We start from the raw sequence: 27,788 nt of genomic DNA, 5'->3' as shown, positions 1-27,788 counted from the left end.
CAGGGTCCAGTAGCTGTTGGGCTCCAGCATCTTCTGCTCCTCAGATGTCCACAGTGTGAGCAAGGCTCTGACGTTAAGTCCCAACCTCTGCACATCACATTTTGTCAAGGCACGTTCTGCAGCTATGTGTTTTCCCACCAACGTTGGTAAACGATCCAGCAAAGGGGAATGATTCTGGTGGGCTGCGCTTTTAATGATATGTAGATGTATTACAAGGAGGTTCCCGATGTCTGACGATGGGAAACATGGCCTGCCATTGACAGGCAGAGCAGACGATCGCAAACCAGTTTCATGACGTTGTGAAACCAAATTTTGGCCTTTTCTAAATATTGTTTGCTCACGCCACTGAACACCCCGACACTAGCAGGAATGGAAAATTCCACCCACTGATTCAGCACTGCGTCCAGTTCTGGATACGACAATTTAGAAAGGATGTGAAGGCATTAGAGAGGCTGCAGAAAAGATTCATGAGAATGGTTCCAGGAATGAGGAACTTTAGTTACATAGATAGATTGGATAAGTTGGAACTGTTTTCCTTGAAGAAAAGAGAGTTGAGAGGAAACTTGATAGAGGTATTCAAAATCATGAGGGTTCTGTACAGAGTAGTTAAGGAAAAACTGTTCCCAATAGTGGAAAGATCGAGAAGCACAAGGCACAGGTTTAAGGTAATTGGCAAAAGTAGCAATGGGGACAGGAGGAAAAACATTTTGCACAGTGTGTAGTTTGGATTTGGAATGCACTGCCTGGCAATGCGGTGGCGGCAGGTTCAATCAACGCTTTCAAGAGCAAATTGGATTATTATCTGAAAAGGAAGAATGTGCAGGGTTACAGGAAGAAGGCGGGGGAGTGGTACAAGATTAATTGCTCCTTCGAAGAGCCAGCACAGGCACAATAGGCCAAATAGCCTTCTTCTGTGCTGTAATCCTTCTAAGAAACTCTGGTTTGCACTAAAAGCCTAAAAGTGGGAAACTCCAACTGTGTTCCTGCAGTACAATGCACAAATGCTCATTGAAACCATTTAGTCCATTCTTCACAGAGGATATTTCCCTTATCTCAAAAGCAACTGTAAGCGGTTTTGAAGAAAATAAATCTTCATGTAAGACAAAAGCTATGCATGCCTCAGAAAGTTCCTTTGAAGAAAATTCGCCTAAAGCATTTCAGAGCATACATGTTATCAACATATCGTCTCATATAAATACCTGTAAATATGATTCTCAGCTCATCTTAAAAAATTTCTTTGCACAGTCAGCCAGAAGAAAAAAAATAGGTTTCATCTGCCTTAAATTCTCATTCCAACTGATGATTGCATGTGACCACTCTACTTTTCAGTGATCTGCCTGGTTTATGTTAATAACTTCCTATCCCACTGAAAAAACTGTCCTTTACCATGAAACAGTGACAAACTAACACATGGGTTGAAAAGTTGACTATTACCTTAAAAATCTAAAATAAGCAACTTGCCAAAATATGAAAAGTGCTTCAGGTAACTTCAAAAGCAACCCTTGCATATTAACCCAAGAGATAATTAATCACAAGTAGAATTGGCTGCAACTTTAAATGGTGGACACCCAGCCAAAGACTAACAGAGGAAGGTACATTCCACTATTCAATTTCTTAACAATTGTTTAGTAACGAGTTTTCCTAAATTCTTGCATCCAATGAAAACAAATACACGTTACAATAAAATGTCGTTTGATCTCTATATTAAAAAATGCATTTGCATTTATACAGTGTATTTTCATGACAATCTGATGTTTCAAGCACTTTACAGCCAATTAAGTACTATTGAAGGGTAGTCACTGTTATAATGTAGGAAACATGGCAGCTAATTTTGCACACAACAAACTGTCACAAACAGTAATGTGATAATGAACAGATAATCTAGTTTTAAGATGTTGATTGAGGGATAAATATTTGCCAGGACACGAGCAATAGCTCTCCTGTTTTTCTTCAAAATAGTGCCATGGGATCTTTTACATCCACCAGAACCAGCAGATGGAACTTCAGTTTAATGTCTCATCGAAAAGATTGTACCTCCGAAAGTATAGCACACTCTCAGTACTGCACTGGAGTGTCAGACTTGATTTTTGTGCTCAGGTCTTGGAGTGGAACTTGAATCTACAATCTTGTGGCTCAGAGATGACAGTGCTCCAACTGAAGTGCAGTGGCACAATATAATAGACATTGATAGCCATCCTTGCCATGCAGCAGATACATCAGACAGATGTTAATGAAAATCAAGTGGCCTCCCAGAGTACAATGCTTTTTAAAGGCATAACATCAGCTATTTTCTAACCACTACAATTTTTATTTCGTTTATAGGTTGAGCAAAGAAGCAAGAACTGGCCCCAAACCATGTTAGCCACATAGCCAATCATGACCCAACATTGCTAGCGCTGGTCTTAACTGCAGATTTCCCAATTGTTCCTGTGAGGATGAAGAATCCTAACAAGACCAGTAATATAATGAGAGCAGGACTCGGGGACATCGTTTTAAGTGGCTACACATAGGCTTGATCTCACCAGAAATGCTTATCTAATACCAGCAGAATTAAGGCCAACTGGACCTCTGGCACAAGGTTGGGAACTGCAAAACCATTGATGAAGAAGGAAGAGGGTTGAGGGTATTGAAGCAGCCTATGTTATAAGGAGGCCACTTGGCCACCCAGAGTTAAGAGAAGAGAAACACAAGATTTTCCTCAGGTTAGCCAACTACCTCCAGAGTGTTTTGGGGTCTTTGGCACAGGGCGCCTCACACAACAGAATGACAACTCCTGCAGGGTCCAGCTCCTGAATCAGGAAACTTTGCAAGGGAGACAGGACGGGCTGATTAATGTTTGGATTCGCCTAGGATAAATATGGGATTATGGCCCAAGAGTTTTGCAACGCCAACAATGTTTTATTGAAACAGCAAAAGAATTAGCAAATACCAAGTGCTTAATCTTATTGAAGTGGAGATACAACTTAGAAGCTGCAAAAACAAAATAAGATCCCAGAGATTCAGCAATTTAAGTATGTCTTTTTTGTGTCCAAAACTCTTCTTGTCTTAAAGATGAATCCTTCCAAATGTGGGAGTGTTGGAGCAATGAAGAGACCAGCAAATTCGCCTACATTTAAAGTACCTCCTCAACCTCAATTACTAATTAGAAACTAACAACCTGTGGCTTTTTTATTAAAGTCATATTTTGGCAACAAAACAGAAGGGTCAAGTTACAGCTTTGGAACTTATAACATTCTTATACAGTAAATTCAGTAAAATTACCAATTTGTGCCATAAATGTTCCAGAGTCATCAGCTGATCTTGGATGCTGCCTTCTAATTTTCCGTTGTTTCTTAATTTCACTTCCTGAAAAAAGAAGATAAACCCATTTAACCCTTTGAACTATGCTGACTTAAATTCCGAAAATAAGATCTTTAATATTTTTAGTAAACTGAAGTATATTTTACAGGGCAATTCACTATAAAATGGAGCATACCAGTTCATCCTCGAACAAGACTTTAAGCCTTAGTTAGAATACTGTCCAATTTTCTCTCCTCACAGGTGGTCGATATTGATGGGGTGCAGATGAGGTCCACAAGAATAATTTGTAATTTAAACCATCTTAGTTCACCTGAGAAGCTCGAAGAGCTGGCATTTTATACTTAAGGCAAGCATTGACTTAGGTATGATTTGATTAAGGTTCATAAGATAATAAAGGGATAAGATAGTGTTTGTTAGGCCAATTATTTCAACTGAATTATTTACGGCGTACTGGGTTGGGGTGGGGTGGGGGAAGAGAGTGTCATTAGGTCTTTTCCTGTACATCAACTATGTAAGGTTAGAATATAAAGTTCATCAACAAATAACCACTTATCTAATTTTACTGAAAAACATTCTATCCAATAATCTCATTACATATCAACCCTACTTTTCATAACATTGTTCTCTTATAACCTGCCTCACCCTGTACGTCTCTCCCATGAGTACTGAATTTTACTAATGTCTCTTTATAACACATATTTAGGGTATAGCTCTCTTCTTCTAACCAGCATATTTTAATAGCACATCACATTCTACAGCAAGTGACAAGTAAATTTCACACAAATGTCAGACAATGACCATCTCCTACAAGAGAGAATCCAATCATTGCCCCCTGATGTTCAATGGCATTACCATCACTGAATCCCCTACTATCAACATCCTGAGGGTTACCATTGACCAGAAGCTGAACTGGAGTAGTTATATAAATACTGTGGCTATAAGAACAGGTCAGAGGCTCGGAATCCAGCAGCGAGTAACTCACCTCCTGACTCCCCAAAGCCTGTCCACCATCTACAAGGCACAAGTCAGGAGTGTGATGGAATACTCCCCACTTACCTGGATGAGTGCAGCTCCCACAACACTCAAGAAATTTGACACCGTGTAGGACAAAGCAGCCCACTTGATTGGCACCTCATCCACAAACATTCACTCCCTTCACCACCCACACACAGTAGCAGCAGATAGTGCGTACCATCTACAAGATGCACTGCAGGAACTCATCAAGGCTCCTTAGGCAGCACCTTCCAAACCCACGACCACCAACATCTAGAAGGACAAGGGCAGAAGATAGATGGGAATACCACCAATGGAAGTTCTCCTCCAAGTCACACACCATCCTGACTTGGAAATATATTGCTGTTCCTTCACTGCCACTGGGTCAAAATCCTGGAACTCCCTTCCTAACAGCACTGAAGGTATACCTACAACACATGGACTGCAGTAGTTCAAGAAGTCAGCTCACCACCACCTTCTCAAGGCCAAACAGAGATGGGCAATAAATGCTGGCTCAGCAAGCAAAACCCACATCCCATGAACTAATAATAGAAAAAAATGCCATTGTCAGAGTGGCACTCCATTTAATATGCATTTCTTCATCCAGCATATGCCTCTCTATAAAACCTGGTTCTTTTAACACATCACCAACTCCCTCTACATTCCTTTACTTGTGCATACTATACTTTTATCTCTTAATCAGGCATTTTTAGCAACATCTTTCGATTGCCCACTTATCTCAATCCACCTTTTTAGCATGACTTTTCAATAACACACCCGACTTCCTGTATTAATGTTGCACTGACCGAGGATTCATAATCAAGTCAATATCTATGGGCATGTAGGATTTATCGAATAGCAAACATTTTATTTACATATTGCTTTTATTTCTGATAAAATTCAAACTGTAATTATTGAATATTATTTCAGTTTATATATGTACATCATCACATTCTTGACCATAGTGTTGCAATGATTCTAGGAGTAAGCAGTAAAAGCAGGGAAAGAAACTGTTTTTCAGGGTTCCTGAAAAGACTTGTTTTATTATTTCAGGGATGGGACTGTCACTGGCAAGGGCAGCACTTGTTGCCTATCCCTAATTACACTTGATGCTCCACCATCTTGAACCGCTGCAGTCCATGTGATGTAGGTACACTAATAGTGCTGCTAGGGAGGGAGTTTCAGGTTTTACATGTAGTGACAGTGAAGGAATGGAGAAATAGGCCTGAATTTTCATCCTTGAGGCAGGTAGCGGAAACCTAGAAAATTCCAGGCACAGCCCACCCACCTTGGGAGAAAATGCCTGCAAAGTCCGGATCTTCATTATTGGGGGCAGGGGCATGTATAGCCTGGAGTCGGGCCAGCCTACCCGAGAAAAATTTGGAGACAGCCGCAGGAGCTGCCAGTTGCCAAAGCGGGCAGTTTAAAAGGCCCGCCTGAATGCTGAGGGGCTTCGCCCTAGTTAAAATAAAGGCATAAAGACCCTCCTCACTGCTCACACCCTCTCGCCCTCCACACAATCCCTTGCCACATCCATGCCACCTCATGCCCTCCATCCACTCCTTATAGCTCCTCATGTCCTCTATGCCAAAGCTATGCCCTTCCACCCACTCCCTATGACCCCTCATGACCCCTATGACAAGCTATGCCCTCAACCCACCCCTATGGCCCCTCATGCGCTCTATGCCAAGTTATGCTTATTGACCAAAACAACTGTGTGGAACCAATGAACTCTATAGTGTCAACAGGATGTGGTAAAATGAAGTAATTCACTCATAACTTTCTGTTACATTACATATGCTCATGAAGTATGCTTGGCTGAGAGCCCAGACAACCATTACGTTTGTTGAAACACCTCCGCCCCACAGAAAACATTGCTTGATTGACAGCCTAGGCTCTCTGATCTCTGCTTTCAATTTCATAATACATACTTACTTGAGGTAAAGTGGCTTCAAGGGCTTGCAATTTTTGTTATTGATACATTAAAGGGTCTGGATGATTGACAGTTGATTTTCTTCAAGTGGGCTGTCTTTTATTTAACATAGTAGAAAGTATTGAATGAATAACTTTTTTTAATGTTTTGTGGGCATGAGGAGGACCTTTGGAGCTTACCTATTAAAAAGTCCACTCATGCTAGCTATGGTTCACAACTCCTTGGATGGGCCATGACCTATGACTCTTAAACACTGGCCCGACAACATGAAAATAGTGGAGGAGTAGGACAAGCCTATCTCCACAGTGGAAACTGCCAGGTTGAGAGTTCCAGAAGCAGACTTTTGACAGGAACCAGCTTGCACTCTTTAAAGGCACTCCCGAAAATCAGACAGCCCAGAATGGCATCGGGAATCCCGGAAGTGGGAACTGCCTGCAAATTTTTAGAGGTTTTCGAGTCATGCTGATTCAGTGAAAATCCAGGCCATTGTTCAAAGACAGGATGGTGTGTGGATTGGAAGGAAACTTGCAGGTGTGGTGTTTCCATTGTCCTACTGCTCTTGTACTTTTAGGTGGTTGAGGTTTGGAAGGTACCCCAAAGGTGGTTTGTCAAGTTGCTGCAGTGCATCTTCCCTACAATATGTACTGCTGCCACTGTACACCAGTGGCAGCAGGAGTGAAGGTTTAATGTAGGATTAATGAATGTTACGATTACCGATGACAGTAAGTTGACTAAGGCTGGGAATTGAATTTCCAAGGATATTTCGGAAGGACAGACAAAAAGGAAAAGTAGTTGGGGTGGTGGTGTTAGTTAAGGCTGAAATCAGTGCAATAGTGAGAAAGGATATTGGCTCAGAAAATCTAGATGTAGAATCAATCTGGATGGAGCTGAGAAGTAACAAGGGGCAGAAAACATTAGTGGGAGTTGTCTATACGTTTCCAAATAGTAGTACTAAGGTGGCATTAAACAGAAAATTAGAGATGCATGCAACAAGGGTGCTACAGTAATCATGGGTGACTTTGATCTGCATATAGACTGGGCAAACAAAATTAGTAATAATACCATGGCAGATGAAATCCTAGAGTGTGTACGGAATGGTTTTTCAGACCAGTATGTCAAGGAACCAACTAGAAAACAGGCTATCCTAGATTGCTATTGTGCAATGAGAAGGGGTAAATCAATAATCTTGTTGTGCGGAGTATTTTAGGGAACGGTGACCATAACATGATAGAATTCTTCATTAGGATGGAAAGAGGAGTAGTCCAGTCCGAGTCTAGGGGCCTAAATCTGAACAAGGGAAACTGCGATGTTATGAGGCGTGAGTTGGTAACAATAGGTTGCGGAACTTCATTAAAAGGCATGACTGTGGATAGACAATGGCTAATATTTAAGGAACAAATGTGTGTATTGCAGCAGCTTTACATTTCTTTCTAGCACAAAAACACAACAGGTAAAGCGGTTCAATCACTGCTAACAAAAGAAATCAAGGATGTTATGCGATCCAAAGAGGATCTAATGACGCTAGAAAAGGTAGCAAACCTGAGGACTGGCAGCAGTTTAGAATCCAGCAAAGGAAAACCAAGAAATTGATTAGGAGGGGAAAAATAGGGTAAGAGAGTATCCAAGGGACATTAAAGCAAATGGTAAAAAGCTTCTATAAGTTTGTAACAAGAAAAGGATTAGTGAAAGGGGAGGTGATGGCGTAATAATCCAGGGACCCAGAGTAATGTTCTGGGGACCCGGGTTTGAATCTCGCCACAGCAGATGGTGGAATAAAAATCTCAAAATAAAAGTCTAATGATGACCATGAAACCACTGTCGATTGTCGTGAAAACCCATCTGGGTCACTGGCGCCCTTTAGGGAATAAATCTGTCAGCTTCACCTGGTCTGAACCACAGCAATGTGGTTGACGCTTAAATGCCCTCTGAAATGGCCTAGCAAGCCACTCAGTTGTATCAAACTGCTGTAAAGTCTCAAAAAAGGAATGAAACCGGATGGACCACCCAGTATCAACCTAGGAACCGGAAACGACAACAGCAAACTTGGCCCTGTCGACGCTGCAAAGTCCTCCTTACTAACATCTGGGGTCTAGTGCCAAAATTGGGAGAACTGCCTCATAGACTAGTCAAGCAACAGCCTGGCATAATCATTCCCACGGAATCATACCTTACAGATAATGTCCCAGACACCACCATCACCATCCCTGGGTATGTCTTGTCCCACCGAAAGGTCAGACCCAGCAGACGTAACGGCACACTGGAAGACAGTTAGATGGAGTTGCACTGGGAGTCAACACCGATTCTAGACCCCATGAAGTCTCATGGCATCAGGTCAAACATGAGCAAGGAAACCTGCTGATTACTACGTACTCAGCTGATGAATCAGTGCTCCTCCATGTTGAACATCACTTGGAAGAAGCACTGAGGGTGACAAGGGTGCAGAATGTACTCTGGGTGGGGACTTCGACATCCATCACCAAGAGTGGCTCGGAAGCACCACTACTGGCTGAGCTGGCTGAGTCCTAAAGACATAGCTGCTAAACTGGGTTTGTGGCAGGTGGTAAGGGAAAAACATATTTGACCTCATCCTCACCAGCCTGCCTACCGCAGATGCATCTGTCCATGACAGTATCAGTTGGAGTGACCACTGCACAATTGTTGTGGAGACAAAGTCCTGCCGTCACGTTGAGGATACTTTCTATCGTGTTGTGTGACACCACCACCATGCTAAATGGGATAGATTTTGAACAGATCTAGCAACTCAAGACTGGGTATCCATAGGGGGGCAGTGGGCCATCTCAGCAGCAACAGAATTGTACTTGAACACAATCTATAACCTCATGGCCTGGCATATCCCCCAGTCTAGCATTACCATCAAGTCAAGGAATCACCCTGGTTCAATGAAGAGTGCAGGAGGGCATGCCATGAGCAGCACTAGGCACACCTAAAAATAAGGTGTCAACCAGGTGAAGCTTTAACACAAGACTACTTGCCTGCCAAACAGCATAAGCAGCAAATAATAGACACTGCTAAGTGATCCCACAACCAACAGATCAGATCGAAGATAAAAACAAAAAAACTGCGAACGCTGGAAATCCTTACTAACTAAAACAAAAACAGAATTACCTGGAAAAACTCAGCAGGTCTGGCAGCATCGGTGGAGAAGAAAAGAGTTGACATTTCGAGTCCTCATGGTCGAAGGGTCATGAGGACTCGAAACGTCAACTCTTTTCTTCTCCGCCGATGCTGCCAGACCTGCTGAGTTTTTCCAGATCAGATCGAAGTCCTGCCACATCCAGTCATGAATGGTGTTGGACAATTAAATAACTCACTGGAGGAGCAAGTTCCACAAATATCCTCATCCTCAATGGTGGAGGAGCCCAGAACATCAGTGCAAAATATAAGGCTTAAGCATTTGCTACAATCTTCAGCCAGAAGTGCCAAGTGGATGATCCATCTTGGCCTTCTCCAGAGGTCCCCAGCATCACAGATGCCAATCTTCAGCCAATTCGATTCACTCCACATGATAGTAAGAAACGGCTGAAGACAATGAATAGTGCAAAGGCTATGGGGCCTGACAATATTCCAGCAATATAGTATTGAAGACTTGTGCTCCAGAACTTGCTGCGCCCCTAGCCAAATTGTTCCAGTACAGCTATAACACTGACATCTACCCAGCTATGTGGAAAATTGCCTAGGTATATCCTGTTCACAAAAAGCATGACAAATCCAATCCGACCAATTACCGCCTCATATGATTACTCTCGGTCATCAATAAAGTAATGGAAGGGGTCATCAACAGTGCTATCAAGCGGCACTGGCTTAGCAATAACCTGCTCATTGACACCCAATTTGGGTACTCCGAAAGCCACTCAGCTCCTGACCTCATTACAGTCTTAGTTCAAACGTGGACAAAAGAGCTGAACTCAAGAAGTGAGGTGAGAGTGACTGCCCTTGACAGCAATGCCACATTTGACCAAGTGTGGCATCAAGGAGCCCTAGAAAGCTGGAATCAATGGGAAACAGGGGGAAGGCCACAGTGAGGCTACAGTTGGAGTACTGTGCGCAGTACTGGTCGCCACATTATAGGAAGGATGTGATTGCACTGGAGGGGGTGCAGAGGAGATTCACCAGGATGTTGCCTGAGATTAAACATTTATGTTATGAAGATAGGTTGGATAGACTTGGGTTGTTTTCGTTGGAGCAGAGAAGACTGAGGGGCGAGCTGATTGAAGTGTACAAGATTATAAGGGGCATGGACAGGATGGATAGGGAGCAGCTGTTCCCCTTAGTTGAATGGCCAGTCACGAGGGGACATACGTTCAAGGTGAGGGGCAGGAGGTTTAGGGGGGTGTGAGGAAAAACTTTTTTACCCAGGGGGTGGTGACGGTCTGGAATACGCTGCCTGGGAGGGTGGTGGAGGCAGGTTGCCTCACATCCTTTAAAAAGTACCTGCCTGAGCACTTGGCATGTCATAACATTCAAGGCTATGGGCCAAGTGCTGGTAAATGAGATTAGGTAGGTAGGTCAGGTATTTCTCATGTGTCGATGCAGACTCGATGGGCTGAAGGGCCTCTTCTGGATTGTGTGATTCTGTGAAAACTCTCCACTGGTTGGAGTCATACCTAGCACAAAGGAAGATAGTTGTGGTTGTTGGAGGGCAGTCATCTCAGCTTTAGGAGATCACTGCAGGGGTTCCCACAGTAGTGTCCTCGGCCCAACAATCTTCAGCTGCTTCATCAATGACCTTCCTTTGATCGTAAAGTCCGAAGTGGGGATGTTTGCTGATGATTGCACAATGTTCAGAACCATTCGCGACTCCTCAGATACTGAAGCAATCCATGTCCAAATGCAGCAAGACCTGGGCAATGCCCAGGCTTGGACTGATAAATGGCAAGTAAAATTCGCACCACACAAATGCCAGGCAACGACCGTCTCCAACAAGGGAGAATCTAATCAACACCCCTTGACGTTCAATGGCATTGCCATCACTGAATCCCCAATCATCAACATCCTGGGGGTTACCACTGACCAGAAACTGAACTGGTCTAGCCATATAAAGACTGTGGCTACAAGGGCAGGTTAGAGGCTAGGACTCTTGTGATGAGTAACTCACCTCCTGGCTCTCCAAAGCCTGTCCACCATCTGCAAGACATAAGTCAGGAGTGTGATGGAATACTCCCTACTTGCCTGGATGAGTGCAGCTCCCACAACACTCAAGAGTCTTGACACCATTCAAGACAAAACAACCCGCTTGATTGGCACCACATCCACAAACGTTTACTTCCACCACCTCCGACAAACAGTAGCAGCAGTTTGTACCATCTGCAAGATGCACTGCAGGAATTCATCAGGGCTCCTTCAGCAGCGCCTTCCAAACCCACGACCAGTACTATCTAGAAGGACATGGGCAGCAGATAGATGGGAACACCACCACCTGGAAGTTCTCCTCCAAGCCACTCACCATCCTGACTTGGAAATATATTGCCATTCCTTGATCGCTGGATCAAAATCCTGGAACTCCCTTCCTAACAGCACTGTGGGTGTACCTATATCACACAGATTGAAGCAGTTCTCACCATCAGCTTCTCAAGGGCAACTAAAGATGAGCAATAAATGCTGGTCGAGCCAGCCAAACCCACATCCCATGAATGAATTTAAAAACAAGACAGTTCAAAACGGGAGAATTTATAATGGAGAACAAGGAAAATGCAGGGCAATTAAACAACTACTTTAGTTCTGTCTTCACGGAAGAAGATACAAATAACTTCTCAGAAATGCCAGGGGACTAAGAGTCCCGTGAGAAGGAGGAATTGAGGGAAATCAGTAACGCTAAAAAAATTGTGCTGGAGAAGTTAATGGGACTGGAAGCTGATAAATCCCCAGGGCCTGACAATCTACATCCCAAAGTACTAAAGGAGGTAGTCATGGAAATAGTGGATACGTTGGTTGTCATCTTCCAAAATTCTGTAGATTCTGGAAATGTCCCATCAGGTGTCAAATGTAACCCCACTATTTAAAAAAGGAGGGAGAAAACGGGGAATTAAAGACAGGTTAGCCTATCATCAATAGTGGAGAAAATGCTCGAGTCTATTATAAAGGATGTGATAATAGGTCATTTAGAAACTCTCAGTGGGATTAGACAAGTCAACATGGACTAATGAAAGGGAAATCATGTTTGACAAACCTGCTGGAGTTTTTTGAGGATGTAGCTAGTAGAATAGATAAGGGAGAACCAGTGGATGCAGTGTATTTGGATTTTCAGAAAGCTTTTGATAAAGTCCCACATAAAAGATTAGCATGCATAATTAAAGCACATGGGATTGTAGTAATATATTGGCATGGATTGAGAATTAGTTAGCAGACAAAAAATAAAGTAGGAATAAATGCTTATTTTTGGCAAGCAGTGACAAGTGGGGTACCAGAAAGATCAGTGCTTGGGCCCCAGCTATTCACAATGATTTGGATGAGGAAACCAAATGTAATATTTCCAAGTTTGCCGACAACACAAAACTAGATGGGAATGTGAGTGATAAGAAGGGTGCGCAGAGGCTTCAAAACAATTTAGAATATTTGAGTGAGTGGGCAAATACATGGCAGAAGCAGTAGGACACTAAGCTGAGGAACTCCTGCAGTAATGTTCTGGGCCTGAGGGGAATGGTTTACAATCACAATCAACAACTTCTTTTAATATAGGCATGATTCCAGCTAATGGAGAGCTCCTCGTCACATCCCACCACCACCCGCCCCCACCCACACCCCCCGCACCACCCCCCTCCCTCCTCTCCCACCCCCCCCCCCCCCACCACCCAACCGATTCCCATTGATTTCAATTTTGCTTTGGTTCTTTAACGTCACACCTGATCAAAGGCTGCCTTGATGTCATGGGCAGTCATACCCATCTCACCTCTGGGATTCAGCTCTATTTTCTCCATGTTTGAACTAAAGCTGTATTGAGGTCTGGAGCCATATGGCTCTGGCGGAACCCAAACTGAGCAATGGTGAGTGGGTTAATGTCAGAGAAGTGCCGTTTGATAGCAGTGTCACTGACACCTTCCAACACTTTGCTGTTGATTAACTGGAGGAGGCAGCTCCACAAACATCTCTATTTTCAATGATGGGGGAGCTCTGCACATCAGTGCAAAATACAAAGCTGAAGCAGTTGCAACAATATTCAGCCAAAAATGCCAAGTGGATGATCCATCTCAGCCTCCTCCTGAGGTCCCCAGCATCACAGATGCCAGTCTTCAGCCAATCTGATTCAATCCAAGTGGTATCAAAAAACAGCTGAAGGCATTGGATACTGCAAAAGCTATTGCCCTGGCAACATTCCAGCAATAGGATTGAAGGTTTGTGCTCCAGAACAAACTGCGCCCTTAGCCAAGCTGTTCCATTACAGCCACAACACTGGCATCTAGCCGGCAATATAGAAAACTGCCCAGTTATATTTTGTCTACAAAAACCAGGACAAATCCAATCTGGCCAATTACCACCCCATCAGTCTACGCTCGATCATCAGCAAAGTGATGGAAGGGTTGTCGACAGTGCTATCATGCAGCATTTACACAGCAATAACCTGCTCATTGATGTTCAGTTTGGGCTCCAACAGAGCCACTCAGCTCCTAGCCTCATTACAGCTTTAGCGCAAATATGGACTAAAAAGCTGAACTCAAGGTGAGGAGAGAGCAACTGCCCTTGACATCAATGTAGCATTTGACCCAGTACGGCATCAAGGAGCCCCAGCAAAATTTGTGCCAATGGTAACTGGGGGGAAAGCTTTCCATTGGTTGGTGTTACACCTAGCGCAATGGAAGATGATTGTAGCTATTGGAGATCAATTATCTCAGTCCCAGGATATCGTTGCAGGAGTTCTTCAGGGTAGTGTCCTCAGCCCAGCCATCTTCAGCTGCTTCATCAATAACTTTCCCTCCATCATAAGGTCAGAAGTGGGATGTTCAGATACTGAAGCAGAATTTCCAGCCTCTGACCTGCTCTTGTAGTTACAGTATTCATAAGGTTGCTCCAGTTCTGCTGAATGGTAAACCTGAGGATATTGATCATGGGGGATTCAGTAATGGTAATTCCATTGAAGGTCAAGGGGGGAGATGATTAGATTCTGTTTTGTTGGAGATGGTCATTGCCTGGCAGTTGTGTAACACAAATTGTTACCGTGTGATGTTCTGGGAGTGCTCAGACATTAGGGACTTTTACTTCTGGCGCTAAGAACAACTAAAGGATTGTTGGTTCTTCTTAAAACTTCTGCTGGGTTTCAAATATTATTCAAGTACAGTAGCCAAATTCAGCAAACATGCATTGGAGGGGCTGCAATGATGGGTCTCTCCATTTGAACATAATGGCTACCCTGCAATGATATGTATCACTAGATTAGCATGGATGGTGTGTGAGTGTATAAATACTGTTTTGTCTATAGCTCAAACTAGGGAGCAGATGGGGAAAATACTTTCAATGCTGTGCAAGGAAGCTAATATCGGATCATAACATCCGATCGAGCTCCAGAGCTTCGAATTCGGGCATATACCACAAAGATGTACTGGGGAACCACCCACCACCATGGAGAAGCTCTCAGGTAAGGACTGCACAGCAATTGTCTGGGAAGTGCAAACCTACCCTGGACAATTGTCCTGCACTGGGAGCCATCTGAAAATTGTGATTTAAATCTCCAACATCAGATGGTTGCAACTGTGTCACATCAATAGTCACCCAGAAAAAGTTAGAAGATTTAAAATCACTTCTAGCTTCTGGGTAACCCACTACCTCGCAAATCCGAACCAATTACCTTATACACTTACTTTCTACGTGGCTTCATGGGGCACTGGCAACAGTACTGGGGAAGGAAAGAGCTGTTCCATTGGGATGGGCTGCATTTGAGCTATGCTGGGACCAGTGTCTTGGTGATTCATGTAACTAGGGGGATAGGTACGACTTTAAACTAATTAGTGGGGTGGAGGGTTCAATTGAAGGGAAGTTTAAAAAAATCAAAAAGAAACGAGCAAGCAGAGGTGCAGAGTAGTGAAGAGGCGAATGAGAATCAAAGTGTGACAGGAAGGTGCAGAAAATATAAGTGGAAGAGTGCAGCGGAAATTAGAGCCACAATGAGTAATAATGGTTAAAAAAATCAAAGCTTAAGGCTCTTTATCTGAATGCACACAGCATTTGTAACAAGGTAGATGAGTTGATGGCAGAAATAGAAATAAATGAATATGACTTGATAGCTATTACAGCTATTATGTGGTTGCAGGGTGATCAAGACTGGGAACTCAATATTCAAGGGTATCAGACATTCTGGAAAAATAGGCAAAAAGGAAAAGGACGTGGGTGCCTTCATTAATAAAGGGAGGTAACAGTACAGTGGTGAGTAGTGATATAGGTGCAATAGATCGTGATGTGGAATCAGTTTGCGTCGAAATAAGGAATAGCAAGGGGAAGAAGTCATGGGTGGGAGTCGTCTATAGGCCCATGAAGAACTGCCTCACTGGAGGACAAAGTATAAATCAGGAAATAATGGAGGTGTGTAAGGGTGCTACAATTGTCATGGGTGATTTTAATCTGCATATTGACTGGACAAATCAGATTGGAAGGGGTAACATGAAAGATGAATTTGTTGAGTGCATCAGGGACTGTTTCTTAGAGCATTACGTTGCAGAACCTACCCAGGATCAGGCTATTTTAGGTCTAGTTATGTGTAATGAGGGAGGATTAATAAGAGATATTGTAATTAAGGATCCTCTAGGAAGTAGTGATCACAACATGGTAGAATTTCAAATTCTGTTTGAGGATGAGCAGCTTGGGTCTCAAACCAGTGTCCTCAACTTAAATAAGGTATGAAGAAAGATTTGTCTAAAGTGAGCTTGGAAAATAGATTAAAGGGAAGTTCAGTGGATGAACAGTGGCAGACATTTAAGCAGATATTTCATAACCTACAGAAAAAAAATTATCCTGGTCAAAAAGGAGGACTCAATGAGACAGATTTCCCACCCATGGTTAACAAGGGTGGTCAAGGAAAGTATTCAATCAAAAACTAAGGCATACAATATGATTAAAACTAGTGGTAGGCCAGAGGGTTGGGAAATTTTTAGGAACCAGCAGCAAATGACCAAATAGCTAATAGAGAGATAGAAACTTGATTATGAAAGTAAACTGGCAAGAAATATAAAAACATAAAAACAAATAGCAAGAGCTTCTATGGATATATAAGAAGAGAGTGGCTAAAGTGAGTGTGGGAGCCTTGGAGGATGCAATTGGAGAACTGATAACATGGAACAGGGAACAGGGAAATGGCAGATATTTTAAACCAATATTTTGCATCGGTCTTCACTGTGGAGGGCAATATAAACATCCCAAAGATATTAGGTAAGCAAGGAGTTAATGGGAGGAAAGGTCATATAACAGTCTCTATCATGAGGGACCAAGTATTTGACAAACTAATAGGGCTAAAGGCAGACAAATCATCAGAACCTGATGACCTGCATCGAAGGGTTTTAAAGGAAGAGGCTGCAGATATAGAGGAGGCATTGGGCGAAATATTCCAGAACTCACTGGATTCTGGGAGGGTCCCAGCAGCTTGGAAAAAAGCTAATGTGACGCCCCTGTTCAAGAAGGGAGGGAGACAGAAAGTAGAAACTATAGGCCAGTCAGCCTAACGTCTATTGTGATGGAGTCTATTATTAAGGAAGGAATAGCAGGCCATTTAGAAAAGCTTAACGCAATTAAACAGAGTCAACATGGTTCTGTGAAATGGAAATCATGATTGACAAATTTGCTAGAGTTCTTTGTGGATATAACAAACAGAGTTGATAAGGGGGACCAGTAGATGTAGTGCATTTGGATTTCCAGAAGGCATTCGATAATGTGCCACATAAAAGGTTATTGCACAAGATGGATTGAGGATTGGTTAACACATAGAAGACAGAGAGTTGGGATTAATGGGTCTTTTTCAGGTTGGAAAGTCATAAATAGTGGAGTGCCACAAGGATCAGTCCTAAGGCCTCAATCATTTATTATCTATATTAATGACTTAGAGGAGGGAGCAGAGTAAAATGTATCCAAATCTGCTGACGATACAAAAATAGGTGGGAGGGCATGTTGTGATGAAGACATAAAGAATCTGCAAGGAGGTATAGATAGGTTGAGTGAGTGGGCAAAAACTTGGCAGATGGAATTTAATGCAGGAAAGTGTGAGATCATGCACTTTGGTAGGAAGATTCAAAAGGCAGACTATTAATTAAATGGAGAGAGGCTCCAAAAAAGTGCAGCACAGAGTGAGCTGGGTGTTCTTGAGCATGAAACAAAAAAAGTTAGCATGCAGGTACAGCAAATAATTAAGAAGGCAAATGGAATTTTGACCTGTATTGCTAGGGCATTGGAGTTTAAAGATAGGGAAGTCTTGTTACAACTGCATGGAGTGTTGATGAGGTCGCACCTAGAGTACTGTGTACAGTTTTGGTCCCCGTATTTAAGAAAGACTATACTGGCATTAGAGGCAGTTCAAAAGAGACTCACGAGGCTGTTTCTTAGGAGGAAGAGGTTGACTCATCAAAAACAGCTAAACAGGTTAGACCTTTATTCATGAAAGTTTAAAAGAATGAGGGGTGATCTTATTGAAACATTCAAGATTCTGAGGGGGCTTGACAGGGTAGATGTTGAGATGATGTTTCCACTAGTGGGGGAGTCTCGAACTGGGGGATATAGTTATAGAACCAGAGGACATTCATTTAAAACTGAGATGCGAAGTAATTTCTTCTCTCAGAGGATAGTGAATGTCTGGAATTCTCTGCCCCAGAGGTTGTGGAGGCTAGAAGACTGAAAGTATTTAAAGAGGAGCTAGATAGATTTTTGAAATATCGGGGAGTTGAGGGCTATGAAGAGCTGGCACGAGAGAGGCCTGGGCCAGATTAGCCATGAGCTTATTGAAAGGCGGGGCAGCCTTGAGGGGCCGAATGGCCTACTCCTGCTCCTATTTCTTATGTTCTTGTCAAAGACATTTAAACCTGCCTGGACCAAAACTTTTCTGTTTTATGGAAACTAGTGCCATCAAGAACGGGGAATGGCTTACTTACCTTTGATTGTGCTGCCCTCGGCACGAAACCTAGGGAGCACACTGCACTGCCTAGAGCTCACTCCGCCTGAGTCGGAAGGTTGGGCAAGGTAGCATGAGATGGATTTCAAGATAAGTACTTTCGAGTGGAGCAGCAATGCGAGTCAATTGCCACTCCATCGGGAATTACGGCCCATTATGCTTTTGAAGAGATAACTAATCTTAATATGTTGTTTTTTAAAACATATTTATTACCTTCACTGTAAATTCGAGGGTTTCAAGCAATCATTAGTGGGGGACACATATCAAGACTCATTCTCTCACAGTGACGTTCACATCACCACCATCCCATCTATCATGTTGCTAACACTCCATGCTCTAGCCCTTCCGGGGAAAGCTGGCCACACACAGGGGACATGTATCACATCCAACCTCTGCTCCATCTCTTCTCATCACATGTCTATCTTTCTTCTTCATACAAGCCAAGCTGGCGCATAATAGGCGTAAGAGAGCACAGACCAGGGAAGGGACATCTGACATTCTCACCATAAGTGAATTCGAAGAGGCTGCAGCTGAGCTGGCTGGGGGCAACAGGAATCACTCCTGTGGGGAAGGGGAGATCGGCCTCTCCAACCTACATAGCATGGATCACAGCTCCATCATCTCATCAAATCCTGACATTCACAGTGAGTCACATGCAGTCTTATCTACCTCCTGTTCATTAACTGAAACGCTCTTTTATGTTTTCTACACACAAGCATATCAAGGCTCCCAAGCTTTTCCAAGACCACCAGTGGGAGCCCCCAGAATTCCTTTGAGGAAGGTGCTCCGGAAGAACCATCTTGGCACTCACACGTACCCTCCACCAGTTCAGAGACACACATGTGGGGTACAGATGTAGATTAGGCTCAGCGTCAATTTCTGGGGAGCACCTCACTAACACATCCCCGCAGCAACTGGAGGCAGCGACAGCCCAGGTCTCTAACACTCAGAGGGAAATTGGGCATCATCCCAAAGAGACAAAGCAGTGTACTTTGTCAACTGTTTATTTTTTTAATGCACAAAAAGGTGGATATAATCGCACGGCACATTACATCTTGGCACATTAATTTGTTTACCATGGAGCACATTAAATGTTGTTAAGAAAAAGTACTAAGTATGAAATCTGTGAGAGATTCATTCCTAATTATTGCTTCATCTACACAATCATAAGCTGGTATATGCCTTGGTTACTTGAGTGACAAGTAAATGGTGAAATCTGTCTTTGCCAATCGTGCAAATGGGCATTCATTAATTGCCAGTCTGTTTCATACCCCACTGATTAATGGGAAAGAAAATAAAGTGGGATCTAAAGCATATTGCCGATGTGCTATCACCAATGTTGCACTTCTGCCAGACCAATTTCACTCCCATGCTTTCCTGTATTCCTCTTTATAACATGTGAGCTCTTTGTGTTTTCTTGCAGAGGACTGCAGATAATCAGAGGCAGTTCATGCAAATATGATTGGGGATGATGAAGTCAGCATCCTTCTTCAACCTCATGATTGGTATCCTTTAGCTTTCATTCCTTATTTATTCACTCATTCATCCCTTACAAACAAGCAGACATTGCAACAGTTTTCAAGGGCTATCCCATTGCATGCATTCCAAAGTATGTTCTTCTGTTCCTCAAGCTATCCAGGCAGATGTGGCCAAATCTATTTTGGAGCCTTATCGCAGCATCTCACAACAAACAGCCCTACAGTAGCAAACAATACCACAGAAATACTAATTTGTGAGTTTCTATAGACAGTGTTGTGTGTTGCTGCAGTTGTCTAAGGAAGATATTCAGAATCATAGGGCGGAATTCTCCCAAATTGAAACCAAAATGGCAGGCGGTTTCAGCAGCGCCCGACCCACTGTATGTAATGGTGGCAACTCGTGCCTGATTCTGCGCTTGGAGCCTCATTAATTATGCAGAGGTGCGTTCCACTCCGAATCACGTGGTCGGTCGGGAGCTGATTCATCTGCCCATGGTCAGTTGGTGGATTCAAAGGTCTGGGCACCATATTTAAACACCAGTCAAAACACACAAACTCAATCTCTCCCGCCCACCAGAGATGTCTGCAACCCATAAGGGAAAGGTTGAGAGCCTCAGCACCCTGCTTCATCCGCCAGGCGCTGGTCAGAGGGGTGTAGGAACAACAGCACATGCTCTGCGCCATTCATGGTTGCAGGAAGCACAGCAGCCACACCATAGCGGAGCAGGTCAGCGCAGCTCATACTTGCGCCTGCAATGTCACCCAGTGCAGGAATAGGATGAATGATCTCATCCACTCTGTCAGGGTAAGTCACCATTCAACACCCTCCAATATCAAATTCTCATTGTGGCATCATGCAGTCAAACGCCCACTCTTGTCACGGGTTTCAAACAACCATTAGTGGGGGACACATATCAAGACTCATTCCGTCACAGTGACCTTCACATCACCAACATCCCATCTATCATGTTGCTAACACTCCATGCTCTGGCCCTTCCGGGGAGGGCTGGCCACACACAGGGGACATGCATCACACCCTACCTCTGCTCCATCTCTTCTCATCACATGTCTATCTTTCTTCTTCATACAGACCAAGCTGATGCACAATAAGTGTGAGAGAACACATACCAGGGAAGGGACATCTGACATTCTCACCATAAGTGAATTCGAAGAGGCTGAAGCTGAGCTGGCTGGGGAGCAACAGGATTCGCTCCTGTGGGGAAGGGAAGATCAGCCTCTCCAACCTACATAGCATGGATCACAGCTCCATCACCTCATCAAATCCTGATATTCATAGTGAGTCACATGCAGTCTTATCTACCTCATGCTCATTAACTGAAACGCTCTTTTCTGTTTTCTACGCACAAGCATACCAAGGCTCTCAAACATTTCCAAGACCACCAGTGCGAGCCCCCAGAACTCATTCGAGGAAGAAGCTCCAGAAGAACCATCTTGGCACTCATACGTACCATCCACCAGCTCAGAGGCACACATGTGGGGCACAGATGTAGATAAGGCTCAGCGTCAATTTCTGGGAAGCACTCCAGGACACGTCCCCACAGTTATTGGAGGTAGTGACAGCCCAGGTCTCCAGCACTCAGAGGGCTGCTGGAGATTAGCCACCTGCTCAGTCCAAGTCAGATGATGAACCTCTGGAAGCAGCCGCCAAATCTATGCTGGCAATGCAATGACAAGCGACGAAACATCAGGCAGAGTTTCAGCAATCACTCACAGACTAGAGCAAATAATGGAGGAGTTCGTCTGCGTTTTGTTTGATGTCGTGGCTCCAATATGCAAGTGCCTTGTGGCAACCATGGGAAGGCTGGCGACCAGCAGGGAGACCTTGGTCCAGCCGACCTTCCCGGATTTGTGCTCAGCCCTGCACTCCATGCCAACACACCCTGGTGGGCACCATCAGGATGCAGGTGACATCGCGATGAGGCACCTTGACCTCCCTCTGGGTGCTCCATCTTTTGCAGGAGTCAGGACGTGGGCCCTCGGTCACCAACAGGGAGGGTGAGTGTCAGCCAGGCACCCCGGGGGCCTCCCTCAGAACACTCCAAGGGTGTGCAGCCACCCACCGACGCCTCTGACTGTGGCCCCATCCACTCCAGCTTCTCAGGCCACCGAGTGCACTTCTGCCCCTGAGCAGATGACCCTATCTGGTTGGGGCCCTCTAGGTCACGGGCTCCAGAGGATGTCTGCTGAGGTCATCACACACATCAGGATGTAGTAGTCAGCAGGCTGCCTCCACCTCTGCTGCAGATGTCAGGGCTGTGCCCAAGCGTAGCGCTAGAGTTAGGAAAGTTAAGAAAAATTGATATTACTTTTGAGTCATGCCTATCTTAGGCATGTAACTAAATAGTACATTTGTTAATACATTTGATGGTTATGTCAATGTTCCTCTCAACTGCAAGCGTTGTGATTTTGTACTTTGGAGTCCTCTTATTTTGAGGTTTCACCTTGCCCCCACTCAGTGATAGTGTCCCACTGTGAGGTTACATTCCTGTGAAGTCAGCATCAGTGGAACTAGTGTCTTCATCCCTTGTGTGATGTCAGGGAGATGTGTTAAAATCTTTATTGGAATTGTGTGAAGTAAACATTTCTCACTCTTCTCCCTCAAAGAACACCATTAAGGGCAACTCATCAGCATTGATAATCTAGCGGCATTTGTGTCTCCTCAGTGGTAGTGGCAGAAGAAAAGACAAGCACGGGAGGAAGAGATCCATAGGCATGCCCACATCTTGGTCACAGAAATGTTGACATCATCAGATTGCAGTGAAGACTTCAAGTCTTCTCTCGCATCGATCTTGTTCCTAAGTGGGCTCTCGGTTCCCAGAGTGGGCACACTCACAGGGCCCCATGGATCAAAGCAAAGATCATGGCCTGACAGTTCATGAGGCAAGTGTGAATACGAGACTCGTTCTCATTGCAAGTGGGAGGACATCCCCTGAATTGAAGGATGATGGTATTGAGGGCTAGGAGAGACGTAGTCATACTCCATCACTTGACTTTACTCTTCCTGGGGCCTGTCAGTGATTGACGTATCACGGGCACGTCTCCCACATCTTCCTTCCTCCATGACGTGATCACACTTATACCGACCCTCAGCAGCCTAGTGAGGTTCCTGGGCCACCGGATCTTCATCCCCTGATGACCTCTCATCCTCCTCCAGGTCATCCTCTGGCAGGGTGTGCTATCTTTACATAGCCAGATGGTGAAGAGCGCAACGCACTGCAAGGATGCAGGAAAGATAAAAGCAAAAAACTGTGGATGCTGGAAATCTAAAAAAACAAAAATACCTGGAAAAACTCAGCAGGTCTGACAGCATCTGCGAAGAGGAATACATTAACGTTTTGAGTCCGTATGACTCTTCACCAGAACTGGTTCGCTAGAGTTTAGAAGAATGAGAGGAGATCTAATTGAGGTATATAAGATGCTAAATAGGATAGACAAAGTAGATGTGGAGCGGATGTTTCCCCTTGTGGGGCATTCTAGATTGAGAGGCAATAGTTTTAGACTAAGGGGTTGGTAGATTTAAATCAGAGATGATAAGGAATTACTTTTCTTAAAGGGTCGTGAATCTGTGGAATTCACTACCTCAGAGTGCAATGGATGCTGGGATGCTGAATAAATTTAAGGAGGAGATAGACAGATTTTTAATTAGTAACGGGTTGAAAGGTTATGGGGAGAGGGTGGGAAAGTGGAGCTGAGGCTGAAATGAGATCAGCCATGATTGTATTGAATGACAGGGCAGGCTCGAGGAGCTGAATTGCCTACTCCTGCTCCTAGTTCTTATGTTCTTATATTACACTTGAGATGCAGCGACTGTGATGGGTAGCCACTCAGTTCTGAGTAACCCATTAACAGTATTAATGAAGCCATTGGTTTTAAGTAGTTTTCATCGCAAGGTCTTCCTCCTTTCTTTCTAAGCAGACTCCTGCTCACTCCAGCAGCAGAAAGAAGTTGGAGGGTGACCCCAGAAAGGCCCCTTCTTTGTCCTTCACCCTGACTGCCATTCCACAGCCTTCCCTCCCCGTTGATTCCCTTGTGTTTGTCAGCCTGACCCCTCGCCTCACAGCCCACCCCCAGTTGAAGTGCTAGCCTCTGGAAGTGGAGACCTGCATGAGCACCGCAGCACAGTGGTGTTCCTCAGGGCAATGAAAGCAAAGAGAAGGACCAGTTCAACCCTACAACCCCAGCAGAGTGGCATTCATCGCAACAAGACCAGCACAGTGTTATGGCAGGAATGTTCCACTCACCTTGAAGTTATCAGCAAAATGAGATTCCAATTGCCCATGCCACCCCTTTTCAAACGGGTTTGATGCAAACGTAATTTCCCGCTGGCATGGCAGGCAATTGGAAGGTGTAGCAAGATTCCAGTGAGCAGCTGTTTTAATGAACATTCATGACATGCTAATGAATTGAAATGACGTTCATGCCGCTAGTCAGTGGGATAACCCACTAGTCATGAAAACACCATCGGGAGAATTGAGAGCTGTTCTTATGACGGCAAGTTTCCGATTTTTTTTGCCTCCCACTGTATTCTCTGCTCCTGCCTGCCACAAAACACGCCGTGGGCAAGGTGGGAGAATTCTGCCCATGGAATCTGTATAGCAATTATTTATTGTAAAACAAAATTATGTAGATTTACTAGACAGGAGGCTTCTTCAATCTAAGCCATGAGCTAACTTCATTCATGTTACTGCAAGTCATGTGACTCCCTTCACATCATCATGTGAGTGGTACTTTTCCCCACCCCAGTTCCACATTAACCCTTTCAGTCCTGAACACCCTAATACTACACCTTCCCCAAGTCTTCATCCAAATTTATTTACATTTCTATTTACATGTCACCCCTTCTCCCCCCAAGACTCTGACTTCACAGGTTTAAATGGACTGAGAATTCATGACTATCCCTGATCGCGTTCTTTTTTGAAACTTGGAGGATTAGTAGTCTCAGCTTGGATCTCTTTGTTCTGACTCAGCTGTTCTTCAGTAGAAGCTGCAGTATTTGGTTTTTTGTTTGCTTGAGGTTCAACACTTGATTCTTTCCTTCCTCTCATTGCTGTTGTACTTTGTTACGGTCAGTATAGGAGGAGTACGCAGTTGATCTAACCCCACTACCAGGTCATACTATTAGTTTAAAAGCCTAACTTACTCACCAACGTGGCCAATTGTTTACCTTCACTACTGGTACCCAGAATAAAAGAGACTTTAACCACACTTCTTGCAATAAACAACAAACTTATTAGTTTATTATAAAACCAGTCTAGTCAAATAGAAGGGCAAAGCTTATCAACATATAATATGGAATATGAAATTATAGTAATTACTTTTTCAAGATACCCCAAGCATCACACACACACACACACACACACACATACAGAAATAGAAATAAAAATTGAGGAATTCAGCCAAAGGTTAAAATTCAATGGTTCAAAGGCAAAGGATAGATGGTGGAGTTCTTGAAATGGCGTCCGGGTTATATGGTTGGTCTCAGCACCAATCCGCGAAACTGTCAATGAGTCTGCCACTGCTTTTCAGGTGGCACGGAATACTCGAGGGTACTCTATTCCAACATGTAGAACATCTTAGGAGCAGCTTATATTCACTTCTGGCTCTGGACTGCAAAAGGCTGCTGTCTTCCTTCTCAAGCAGTTGGTCTTTCTCTTCTCAAAGCAAAACCAAACCGCACTTTTTTAATACAGTCTTCCAGGTATGTTCTTTTTTCAGAGCCATAAAAAATCCATGTGACAATCTTTGTACAAAGTTCAACTGGGTCAAGAGGTTTACAGTTTTTTTCAACTGCTAAATTACCTTTTCTTGTAAAATGATGCTTTTTCCAAGAATGGTAATCAGAGTCCTGTATTAACCCTTCAAGGGACAGTGTCTTTTAAAGCATAAATTCTTCCAGAATGTCCGAAGTCTTTGAAGATGAACAAGTTTCTATGATTAAAGTGTTCATGACAACTTTTCCCCATCAATAGTTTCCCTTTCATGGTCAGATGTCACAGATTTATCCCTTTCTTTATGCTGACTATGTTCCCTATCCTTGTTCACTGAACTGACATTGGCACTTTTTAAAAATTTTGTCCACCACGTTTTGCCTTTAGAACAATGACTCCATGTAGCCCGTGGTTCTTGAAGTTTTGAGGAAGCCGAGGTTGTGGTCTTCTGAGGTGAGGATGGTGTTTGATTAATGTGTTGCTGTCTCTCCAACTGAAGTAACCCCGATGTAGTAGGAAGGTTAGCATCTTATAACATAGAATCCTATAACATATATCCTATAACATATACATATATGCACATATATAACATATATACATATATCCCATAACATATATACATATATCCTATCACATAGACCTCATCTGATTTGGTTTTGTTTCTAGTTCTGAAACCATTTAGTTATTTGCATCATGAGCCACCAGTTCTGGTGCATGGATATCGGTGTGGATGCACTTACTAAATAATTTACATTGACAGATGAATGTAGGAGCATACCAGCATCTCCTATTACCTGGGCTTCAACTTCCATCCTCTTTGAAGATGTGCTGAGTAATGAAGGAATCATGGTTGCACTCTGGTAGTCGTTGATCCAGCTGGTCCATTCCCTCTTCAGTCTGAAGGAAGTTATCTTCATCCATTTGGGAAGGAGCTGAGTTATCTGCCTCAGCAAAGGGTGTCAAAAATTCTGAATTGAAGTCCCAGTCAATGTCATCAACGCTGTTGGACAGTTTGCTATGCTCAATGACTGTCTGCTCCTTGATGTCTTCTGCTGTTTTGATGAGGTTGAGGGCAACATAAGTGTCTCAGCTCAGGAGAGAAAATTCCTGATTGAGAATCACATATAGCGTCTCCAGTAACTGTTTGTTACAGTATTGGAGTAGTCCTAGAAGCAGTAGTCCTGCCTATAACTGGTAGTCTGATCCTTTCCAGGCTATATAATGGGGTGTCTGTGGCCCACAGCCAGAGATTAGCTAGCCACGGTTCTCTATTGGACAGGGCTGTCACACTTGCCCCTGTGTCAAATTGAAAATTAGTAACGTGCCCATTGAAACATACGTCAGAGCTCCAGAAGGTGGGATCTTTAATCTCGCCGAGGAAGCATTGTTATTCTTTGTCTTGGTGTGGCTCCTCTATTTCATTGATGGCTTTTTCTGTGAAGATTCGTTGGTCATCCTCTGTATGTTTAGAGATTTTTGATCTGCACATTTTCCCGAAGTGTCAAAGCCTTTTACAATGGAAGCATTCTGTCACACTTGCAGGACACTATGCTCGCACCTTAGAGGTGTTTTGGTGCCATAGCACTGGCATGGTTTACCATCATCTTGAGTTCTAATTGCACACAGTCTTTTTTGCTCTGGAATGTCTTTTGCATTTTGTTCTCTAATGAGCTGTACCATCATTTGGAGTGTTCTGCACCAAGATATAACTTCCCTTCTCATTATGGAGGTATTTTGATAACAGACCTCAGATAGTCTGACAATCTGTATTGCCTTCTCCAAAGTTAAATCTTCTTTGGATTGAAGCAGGTCAGAAAAAGTATCGTGTTACCCCAACTACTATGCAGTCTCATATCAAATCAGACTTAAGATCATCATGTTCGTAGCCTTCAGCCAAGCTATACAAATCATTGATAAAGGTGTCTACAGGTTCTCCGGGCATTTGGGCCCTTCTATTAAACTTTGCTCTTTCCAAACAATTGTTACTCCATAGGTTAAAATAACTTTCAAGGGATGTTCTGACCTTTTCAAATTAGTCAGGTGGTTTATTAACCCCTTATCTGGATGTCACATTGTTAGCAATTGCACCAATTAAATACAAAAAAGTATTAACTTGCTCAGCCTCCAATTTATTGTTTAATCCTGTATAATTCTGTATCTCAAAAATCTCCTCCTCCATGTGCCCAGTTCTGTGACTGATCTGGCTCTTCCATCTGCCCAAATCGTTCTGGTGAGGTAAATTTTGAATCCATTGCTGT

The 27,788-nt window shown here is 43.6% G+C and overlaps 1 protein-coding gene across 1 annotated transcript in view; it reads right to left on the bottom strand.

Annotated features, from left to right (window-relative positions):
• Positions 1–27,788, bottom strand: part of adgrb2 (adhesion G protein-coupled receptor B2) — a 1,120,188-nt gene that overhangs the window by 864,113 nt on the left and 228,287 nt on the right. Inside the window, exon 7 of the mRNA XM_041212905.1 lies at positions 3,262–3,341. Within this exon, the coding sequence (XP_041068839.1) occupies positions 3,262–3,341 (80 nt within the window). The remainder of the gene's footprint in view (positions 1–3,261; positions 3,342–27,788) is intronic.

The sequence above is a fragment of the Carcharodon carcharias genome, chromosome 19 (assembly GCF_017639515.1).
Source record: "Carcharodon carcharias isolate sCarCar2 chromosome 19, sCarCar2.pri, whole genome shotgun sequence".
In the NCBI taxonomy this organism is placed as follows: domain Eukaryota; kingdom Metazoa; phylum Chordata; class Chondrichthyes; order Lamniformes; family Lamnidae; genus Carcharodon; species Carcharodon carcharias.
This window is presented reverse-complemented; position numbering and strand designations above follow the sequence as displayed.